This window comes from Primulina eburnea, chromosome 14 (genome assembly GCF_022965805.1).
Source record: "Primulina eburnea isolate SZY01 chromosome 14, ASM2296580v1, whole genome shotgun sequence".
Classification (NCBI taxonomy): domain Eukaryota; kingdom Viridiplantae; phylum Streptophyta; class Magnoliopsida; order Lamiales; family Gesneriaceae; genus Primulina; species Primulina eburnea.
Genome location: NC_133114.1, coordinates 944,181 through 954,797, shown reverse-complemented (window position 1 = coordinate 954,797; position 10,617 = coordinate 944,181). Strand labels below are relative to the sequence as shown.

The 10,617-nt window shown below is 34.9% G+C and overlaps 1 protein-coding gene across 8 annotated transcripts; it reads left to right on the top strand.

Annotated features, from left to right (window-relative positions):
• The first annotated feature begins 461 nt into the window (after positions 1–461).
• Positions 462–10,570, top strand: LOC140812882 (probable protein phosphatase 2C 60). Of its 8 annotated transcripts, none has more exons than XR_012113769.1 (12): positions 469–723; positions 4,831–4,951; positions 5,397–5,460; positions 5,619–5,727; positions 6,879–7,032; positions 7,172–7,297; positions 7,464–7,587; positions 7,846–7,922; positions 8,797–8,849; positions 9,119–9,173; positions 9,719–9,849; positions 10,061–10,257. XR_012113769.1 is itself a non-coding variant. In XM_073171256.1 (11 exons), the coding sequence occupies exons 2-11, from the start codon at positions 4,835–4,837 to the stop codon at positions 10,259–10,261; spliced, it is 1,083 nt and encodes a 360-aa protein (XP_073027357.1). In that variant the 5' UTR covers positions 462–684; positions 4,827–4,834; the 3' UTR covers positions 10,262–10,570. The 8 variants fall into 8 exon arrangements, 5 of the variants coding, with proteins under 5 accessions (XP_073027357.1, XP_073027359.1, XP_073027355.1 ...); XR_012113770.1 differs by having other exon boundaries at positions 10,058–10,257; XM_073171256.1 differs by lacking the exon at positions 9,719–9,849 and having other exon boundaries at positions 462–684; positions 4,827–4,951; positions 10,058–10,570.
• Positions 10,571–10,617: the final 47 nt, after the last annotated feature.

The following is a 10,617-nucleotide window of genomic DNA, read 5'->3' as shown; positions in this document are numbered from 1 at the left end:
TTATTGCAATGAATTTCAAATTCATCCAAAAATAGAATCATTTCAGATATCATCTCTCAAAAAATAAAATCCACCTACCCATAAACTTTTAAATTGTTATATAACATTAACATCTATCCATATTATCTATATTTACTGTACTTATTATTATAAAAACAATATGACAAAAAACAAAAGAGGACACAATCTTTTACTTTCTAAATTCTTCTTAAGCTAACATTTTCTTTCAAAATTGTCAGTGCAACTTATTTTTAATATTATTTCTATCAAATTCTACTGTAACCTTCATTAATTTATATAAATATGTCATAATTTTTATTTTAATATAAATTATAAAAAATATCGTACATCTGCAATTGCAATAGTGTAATATTATTAATTATTATTATTATTATTTATTAAAAAGTGTGTACAAATTTATTTATAGTGTCGAGCTCTATTTATATGCAATTTAAAAGAAAAGAAATGAGAGGATAAAAAGTGAAGCTTTACACGCAAAACTGACTGCAGCCTCCATTCTTCTTCAATTATTTCGTAATATCCTCGTTTTTTATTTATTTAAATCTCTGAAAGGTGAAACCCTTTTCTGGAATTACTCGGAAGACCGACAATTTCAAAGATCACAATCCCAGCTATTGTTTCTCGCATCAAGATTCGAAAACTCGTTTGCTCTCCGCCGGCCAAGTATGTGAAGAAGCTCCTGCATATGCCCTTCTGCATATTGTAACTGATTACTTAAAATTCTCGCATTTAATAGCGTGATTACTTGGAAAAAATAACAATAATCTTCAATCATCCTGGTTTCTGATTGCATATTTCCATGTTTTGAAGATTTTTTGCTCTGAATAGTGAGTATTTGAAAAATTACCATCATTTTAGTTGATTTGTGTTTTCTGAATTTCGATGGACGGGTTGATGATTTCTGGAAATTTTGGTGTATCATTTGGTTACGTTTATGTTTTACGTATTGCGGTGTGTGTGTGTGCCAACTTATGGTTTTCCGTGCAATAATAATTGTTAGGAAATTGCCTTTTGTCTATCTTCACTTTCATGTTGTGTATATCAACTTTTTGTGTACCGTATACCATAGTGTGCCAGCTCCACAACACCATCCTTGGTGAGATCTAGATGAAAACGGGACTGCACATCTGTGTGCTTGCTGCGACCGTGCGTTACAGAGATCTCTGAAAGTTTGATTGCAGAGCTATCATCGCATCAAATAATGGTTAAGGAGTCATGTTTCTGAATCAGTAATCAGTATACCAACACTATTTGCATCTGGTACGGTGTAATCACTGTTGGTATAAGCAACAAGCTCGTCATCCCCTATCATCTTATAAAAGATTTCACACTCAATCTCACTTGTAAGACAGCCCATAATCTCATGTTCGGTTGAGTAGCTATGTGATACATGAGACTATCTACCACTCATTTACAGTAGGTCCTGTGAGTCTTGTCTATCTCGACACCACCTTCATCTTCATGTGCTGGTAGCTGGGGTTGTCAATCATACTTTAAGCTCAGTTGCTTTATCCATTCCAAACCTTTTTCACGCCTCTAAAACACACTTTTCTGACCGACAAAACACCATTTGAGCTTTGCAAGACTTTGAGAACAGGAAAACACCTCATCTTACCAAGATCTGTCATGTAGAACTCATGCTTCAAAGAAGGTTTAAACTATATGAACATAAATTCACCATTTCTAGTAAACAAATGAGATCATCATCATACAACATTTATAATTATTATTTTTGTTTCCTACCTACAAAAAATAATTTGTGCTTGTGCTTTGTACTTGAAAACCCGCTTTCATGGAATAGGCTTCTACATGGCTGTACCAAGCACATGGTACTTGCTTTTTAAACTTCTAAACCTTTTGTTCATGTCCGTTGTGCTCTTAATCACAACTTTGCTCCACTAAAACTAATGTCTGGTTGGTGCCACCGAACGAATTGTCTCTATACATACCATGGGTGCAAATACTTCACTATAGTCTAACCCATTCTGTGGAGCATATCCCTTCACTAATAGTCTAGTGTTACATTTGTCCACTTCTTTACTCTCTCTAAATTTAATCTTAGGAGTCCACTTTGCCTCAACTCTCATTCTTCCCTCGGGCAATTCTGCTACTTATCACGTGCCATTCTTTTGTATTGCCATGTCCACATCCATGGATTTTTCTTTGTTTCTCGCTTTTCACTGCATCATCAAAGTAACTAGGGTCGCAACTGCAGACATGGCCATATAGTGACTTATTTCATATATTTTGTCCATAACCCAATCCCAATCCCAATTCTCATCAAACATCCCAATCTAAACTACATAAAATGACTTACTTCGTATCTTTTATTTGTAACCCAATCCCAATTCTTATCAGACCATCCCTTCTTATTGTCACAATCTCACCCTTTGTGAAGTTGGATCATGAAGTCTATAAGCTTTTGATTCCTCACTAACTTTCAATAGCACACAGATCAAGCTCCTATCATCTAGTTTAGATATTTATTATTAGGCATAGGAGCATGAGAGATACTCACTAATACTCAACCGGAAGTTGGATCCACTCCAAGCATCTTCCGGGTTCGTGTCCTCTGCCAATATTGAGACCATGAACTGTCCAATTCACAGCTTCAAGTGAAGTTTTGGAGATCTTCTTTTGTGAAGTATACTTCAAGTCAACCATATTAATAATGGTTTTATTCTTTTGTCTTGCAACTCTTTTTTTCTGTTGCAGTGAGTATGTTTTTACCAGCTTTTGTATCTCTAATAGGAAGGTTTGCTTCTTTCTCAAGATAAGTCTTAAAGCTTTTGAAAATAGTGAAGGCTTCCAATTTCTCTAAAAAGGTAAACCCAGTGTTTTTCAACTAAAAAGCATTCCCCGAAAGCAAGTGTAACTTTTCTTTCTGTTGGAGACATGTGTGATCGCTCTTAAATATCAGCATGTACTGGACTGAAGATTTTGTGAAGGTTGCTGTTTCTCAACAAACAATCCTTGCAAAGCCTTGATGAAGATTTCATTTGTGACTAACCATCTTCTTTTGTTGAAGAAGCTTTAGGCCTCTAAAGCTCAATTGTTCAAATCTACAATGCCTTGGTTGCACCATATCTTCTGTAACTGTGTTGCTACAAGTAGATGTACTAGGTTGTGATATAGATGCAACATAGACATCTGACTTGAAGACATCTCTATATCCGTGGTTAAGCCTCCCTCAGAATGAAGCACCTCAAACATCTGACATCCTTTTTCTTGCAATTGTCCTATACTCAATAAATTGTTCTTCAATCCTGTTGGAGGAAATACAACTGTCTTGATATGTATTGCTTGATTGACCTGTAATCTTGCATTACCTTTTTCCAGTAAGGCCATTCTCGAGTTGTTCTGTGAAGTTTTCATCAAGATTAAAGAAATATTCCTTCTCTCTACATATGTGATTGCTACATCCCGAGTCAAGAAACGATACAGTATCTCGATTGACATTAATAATAGCAACATATGCCATCATATTATCTCAAGTATAAAAATAATTGGTCACCCTCTCCTTGCTAGATATTCCCATTGAAAGTGCCCAAGCTTGTGATTGTTATAGGCTCATAGCACCCACTGTAGTTTTATTGAAGCTTTGTTTGCCTTATTCCCTTCCTCTTCCTCTAGAAGACTTCACTGCCTCAACCCTTTCATCTGGAATAATCAGTATGAGGTATCTCAAAGCATGTTCTTCTCCAATATGAGAGCTTATTTGTTGTTTATGAATGAGTAGGCTGCTTTGTAACTCGTCAATAGGTCATGGTGTCTGTATCTTTAGACTCCATAGTAGAACACACCACATAATAGAACTTTGGATGGCTCCCAAGATTATCTTTTTATAGTGTATACTCTATATGTAGATACTCCATCTCTCATCATTTAGCTAGTTTGTTTCTATCATCAGCTATATCATACTCTCCACTTTTCTCTTTGATTTAAAAAACAGGAATCCCTTTTGTATAGTTTAATGATTATTTAAGATTCTTGAATTGATGGTATGTAAAACAAATCTTCTCTTTTTAAAGATGAATTTTTTGGTCAGTTTTAATAGTCACCACTTATTGTTTTCTTTCCTGTTTTCTTTCACTTTGATTTGTGTACCTACTTTCTTACATTTATAAGTTTTTTTTTCGATCAAGTTTAGTTTTGATGAACATCGAAGATGCGGAAAATTAGGTTCTAACTGTTATATATCTGCTGAATCTGCAGATTATAATTTTTATGTATCTGCTGAATCTGTAGGAAAATTGGGTGATACATTAACTGAAATAAAACTTTTGACTTCGCCAAATCTCTTATCACACTATGATTTACAGAGATGAATCTAAAATTTCACTACATAAGATTATAATTAATGTGACGGGTCCATCATTAACGAAAGAGGCTGTAATTTTTTGGACATATGCCAAAGGGATGGAAAAGAAAAATGGAAGTATTTTAAGAATTGATCTCTAAGAATTATATAATGTAATTTGAATTTGAATCTTCGGCGTTGCTACTTTTAAATGTCAATCAATGTCTATTATAACTGTGATCAACAACAAAAAACCTCACTTTTAAATGTCAATCAATGTCTATTCTAACTGTGATCAACAACAAAAAACCTCATTAAAGTCAGCTTGTTGTAGCACCGAATTGGGTTGTATATTTCAGAATTTAGGAAGTCAAGGGTTTGATTAAGTATAACTGGCTAGGGAAGCTTTTATTTCCACAAAAAAAGAATTTACTATGTTCTTAAATATTTTTGTCGAAGTGCTGCTCATTTGAATGGTTGTTTGTAACTTCCATTTTCTGACCAGTTAGAGAGATGGGTGTATACCTCAGTACTCCAAAAACGGATAAATTTTCTGAAGACGGCGAGAATGATAGGCTCAAGTTTGGTCTGTCTTCCATGCAGGGGTGGCGCGCTACTATGGAAGATGCTGTAAGTAATATATTTTCAAAATTCTATCAGAATTAATCCTTTTGATGCAAATGTGTTGTTAGATGCTATTAACTTGTTTAGATATAAGATCGAGAGAAGATACTCCCACAGGCCCCTACAAATATTTCATAGAGAAAGAGAGATGAAGAAAACACAGACTCTTCCCGTCCTCGCAATAAAGAGATGTATGGAGGCAAAAATAAACATCTGGGATGTAGTAAAATCGGATCCTTCAAGTTGGGTGTACTAGGATATTATGGGCTCTGATACAAGTGCTGATATGTTCGATATTATCATCATAATTCTTTTTGAGTTGCTTTGATTGACATCATGTTGTTTGTTAGGTTTTTATCTGATGTATATATTTTAATTAAGATTATTTTTATCCTCCTTTATTTTAGTGTTTAAATTCTTGCTTAATTTGATGTCATGGATTTTCTTTTAGCATGCTGCATTTCCTGATTTGGATACTTCAACATCATTTTTTGGTGTTTACGACGGTCATGGAGGTCAGTTCATTTTATTATCTTTGACATTAATATTTGTAAGCGAGTTATATGTAGATGCACTCACATATTCTCATAACTCATGTTTCGTTCAATATTTTTCTTGTGAAATAATTACTTAAGTTTTTTTGTTTGGTTCTCTTGTATATTCCAATCTGCAGGTAAGGTGGTTGCCAAATTCTGTGCTAAATACCTTCATCGGCAAGTGCTCAAGCAGGAAGCATATTTAGCCGGTGATATAGGAACTTCAGTCCAGAAAAGTTTTTTTAGGTTATTTGATTATAATATTTGGCATTAGCAACTTTCATTAAATCTTATGTGTTTACCGCAAGTTTTTTATTGTTTGGACTTTTAGGCTCATTCTATGTCGTCAATACAAAGTGTCTGTAGTTGAATTTACACCTAAAAAGATACAAATATTTTGCACAAAGATTTCTGCTAATATCTAAAATCATGACAGAATGCATTTAGCTTTTGCCAGAGAATGTACATCCATGTAAAAGATCCAAAAGTGAGTTGAATTGTTCTTTCTTTGAAAGCAATTGTATTTGAGAGAAAAGTATATGTTGGCACGCCGAAAGCAAAAGTGATATCGCCAACTGTCTATTTGTTTTGCATATAAAGCAAAAGATGGTAGCCCTTAACAATCCAGGTGCTAGAAATGTTTAATGTTTGTTCACATGGACAAGAATTGTAGTTGGTTAGTTTTAGGTTACATACATAAAAAAATTTTGGGTTGAAATGCAATTCGAATATTCAATTATGCATTACTCATTGAAAAATTGGTTGGTATTGCAATTTACCTCTAGTCTTAGAAATTTTCTTACCTAAAAACAGTCTGAGGATCCTAAGAGGCTTAATAATGTAAGCTTTTCAGCACTGAAGTCAGGTGATAGTGATAATTATTGCACTTTTGATGTGTGGCTGTGTGCTAGGCTGTATTCCACCTCATTGAAACACACTTGGACGGATATCTGGACTGTCAAATTCTATCACATTAAGTTAATACCATATGATGTTTATTTATTTTTTTTAATTCTATTTACTATATATAACTTATGCTGGTTTTGATATGAAATGGAATTTATCAGGTTTGTTGTTTATGTATTCGGTTTCTGAATATTTCATTTAAAGGATATTTCTGCAATGAAATGCATCACATACTTTTTAAACTGTGGGACTGTGGCTCGTAACTAAGCCTATCTAAACTCTTTAGAGGCTGTATAGCACATGATTTTCTCAAAGCCAGCTCTCACTGGTATGACTGATTCGCTTTTCTGATATGCTGAATCACATACCAAATTATTGGATGTTAATGCTTATTCTGCAGTTTCCAGAGAGTGTTGGAACTTTTTGTTGGAAGCATTGGTGTCTCTTATACCATTTGTCTGTTTTCTCCATTTTTTTCTTTGTTTATGCAGGATGGATGAGATGATGCGGGGGCAAAAAGGGTGGAGGGAGCTGGCTGTCCTGGGAGATAAAATGAACAAGTTCACTGGCATGATAGAGGGTTTGATTTGGTCTCCAAGAGGGAGCGAAAAGAATGACCAGATTGATGATTGGGCATTTGAGGAGGTGTTTATATTCACTAATGGAATAGCTAAATTTTCTGATATAGTGCGATGAATAAGCATGATATGTGAAATGTGTCTGGTCATTATGTGTCATTATTCTGATATATATTTTTAAAAGTTTGGGTGATTGCTTTGCACAGGGGCCACACTCTGATTTTGCTGGACCAACCTCTGGGAGCACTGCTTGTGTTGCTGTCATCCGGGAAAACCAGTTAGTTGTTGCAAATGCTGGTGATTCTCGCTGCGTAATTTCTAGGAATGGTCAGGTAGAATGTAATATTAGTATTTTTTGCCATTGCTTGTTTATATTGTTCCAAAATAATATAAAAGAGCAATGGTGCACTTACTGTGGAAAAGTCCTAACATTCATTTTTTCTCTCTTATTAATTATCTTGACAAAAAGATAATATTGTGTGCTTCTATCGTCTTCAGGCATACAACCTTTCAAGAGACCACAAGCCTGATCTCGAAGTTGAGAGAGACAGAATCTTTAAAGCTGGTGGTTTTATCCATGCGGGTCGTGTCAATGGCAGTTTAAATCTTGCAAGGGCTATAGGTGCTATATAAGTCTGCTTGGCGCTGTTTTTGGCTTGTTTAATTTTTTTAACATTGAAAGTTGGTAAATGGCTTGTGCTTCGCATGGATTTGATCCTTTATTGGGACGGTGCTATTAATTCCATGACAAAATCTGCAATATAATATTTGGCACAAGTTGTAATTAATTAATGAAAATAAAAGTAGGAAAAATATAGGATTTTTGATAATTGACCTGTTTTATATGAAAGGGTAATTGACCAGTTATAATATCCGGCAGGTGATATGGAATTCAAGCAGAATAAGTTTTTACCAGCCGAAAAGCAAATAGTAACTGCCAATCCAGATATAAATATAGTACGTTATTTCATTGTCTTCTACATTGAGTCACAAATTTTCATTGTTTTTGAGTGCAACATTAAATTTTGATCTCCTGTTCTTGCTGTAATGCAAAAGGCTGACAACCACTATGGAAACTTAATCAGAAATTTGATGTGCAACTAGGCATGATACTTCAATTTGGTGAATTCATGCATGCGGCTGTTTCTTCACTTAATTCTACATAATACGTGAACTGAAAATATTTTTTATTATTTTATTTCATATAGTTGGTCACCTCTTGGTTTGTGGGATGAGACAAAGTAAGATGTATAATATAGGGTAATACATTGAAAAGAATGAATAATATAGGATGCATAATTCAAATTATTGTAAAACGTGAACCAAATACTGAATGAAATAAGAATGTGGAAATAATCAATATTCCATCCTTTGCATCAAACAATGCCTTGATGTAGTTTGTTTTTCATTTGGAGGGTCATTTGTATTCTTGGAATAAATTTTGGGATTATACTAGAAACCATTTTGTCATTTGCCAATCTATGTTGAAATTCTAAGGGATTTTGTTCTTGAAATGGATTCACTGGTGCATTTATACCTACATGTTTGGTAATTGCAGGCCTTTTGGTTGGCCTTTTTGCTAAACTACTTTCAAGCATACATTCTCCTATTTGGTGTCATAGATGGACACTTGGTCTAGTGCAACCCTTTGGACATGTCATAAGTTGATTGTTGAAATTATAACTAGATAAACTGTGGCCTCAAGAATTTGCGGTGGAGAATTAGATAATTACTCTGTTATCCAAACCATTCATACTGAAGTCTGTAAAACTGTTCTGCTTATTGTAAGCAATAGAAATAATGATGCTACTTTTCTTAATTCTTTAACCAGGTTGAACTTTGTGACGCCGATGAGTTCATTGTGCTTGCCTGTGATGGCATTTGGTATGCTCGAAAAACTTAAACTTTGTTTAATCTGTTAGATGCTCAAGGGGAATCCCCATTATGCAGATACTTACATAATTTCCATTCCACTGCACTGTCTGAAGAAAGAACTCAAGATTGTTTCAGTTGGTTTCTTCTTAAAATTTTAATCTGTAGTCTTTTTCTCACTCTGACTCCTAATTTTACTGTTAGTCCTGTAAATTTTTAATGTAAAAAAGAATTCTTGATGGGGGATTTTGTACGTCTTCACAATTCTTGATATTTTCCAGGGATTGTATGTCAAGCCAACAACTGGTAGATTTCATTCGCGAGCAGCTGAAATCGGTATGTCCTTGCATAGTTTATAGAATGTTCGAGTCTTAAATCTTGAAATTATTTAGTCTTGTTTGGTTTTCTCTGGTTCCTTTTTTTTGTCGATATCATCATTGAATTGAACCAACCTATCATACCCCAAGAAGAACTTATAACATCATTTTGATTGTCCCATCTCTGACTTGATTAGTCTCTTTTGTAATGGAGCATTATCACAAAAGAAAGAAGTTTCTACCAAATAGTTATCAAACAAACCAGCAAGTGTCTTGTTTGTTTCTTAAATGACATACTCAGTTTATTTAGTTTCTATAGGTCGAATGACTAATTTGATTGAGTTCTTCGTTTTTACCATTGTGGAAGGGGGTGAAAGTCGAAACTGTTCAGAACTTAGAGGTGTCGTTCTAGTAATTAATAACTTCTGTGTGAGGGTTGCCATGTTACGATTGAAAAATTGAAATCATATATAGCTACTTTGTTTTCACTCAGAGTCCTTGAAGTTGGGCCCCAATAAATGAACTACGTGGTTATTTCCTTAGTGCAACATTCTTGTATGGCAGGGACGAACCCAATATTTACAATAGCAGGGGGAGAAGGGGGTGTTAATGGGTATCACAGATTAAAATTTCAAAATGTTTTCAACTGAGTGGTGACAAGCATCCCCGCCGCAAGCCTGGTCTTCCACCCAATGGTAATTCGAATATTCTACTTGAAATGTTGTAGGCAGGAAATTCTCATGTGGTTTGGTTGGATATTAGGTGAATCAATGTAACCAGTTTAATCTTGTTTTTCCTCTCACAAATATGTTTGGGCGTGTTCACCTTACTGTCTGGATCCCATGCCATGTTTGCCTATAGACTATCCCATTTGACCCAACCTATATATTACACGTGCCTTAGCAGGAGAGTAAGCTGTCTGTTGTCTGCGAAAAAGTTTTCGATAGGTGCCTGGCACCCACTGCTGGAGGCGAGGGCTGTGACAACATGACCATGATACTGGTGCAATTCAAGAAAATCACACCATCAAGTACATCCTCAAATGACAAATCCTCCACTTCTAAGGAAATAAAGCTCGACTCAAAGCCAGCAGAGGCTGAAACCTAGACTGCCTCGTCTGTTAAGTAACATTCGACTCTGGTGTTTGAAAGTTCCAGTTAGTTCGTGTACAATCAATCAGGCTGGAGCAGATGCATTCGAGGACGAATTGGAATACTGCTACGGTTGTCTTCAAACTAAATCTGAGTTTACCTCGAGGAAGGAAGAGTTAGTACAGATGATTCAACAACAGGTTCGAACATTATAGATCTGTACTGTATTTCTGACATGTTTGTGTGATGGATGAATTTTCACTGATGTTGAGATCTGAGTTTAAATTACCATTTCAATGGAGGTATAGCCTTTTGTTCTTGATAATTTTGTTTTATGATTGTAATATATTGTGCTTACTAGAACTCAAGCTA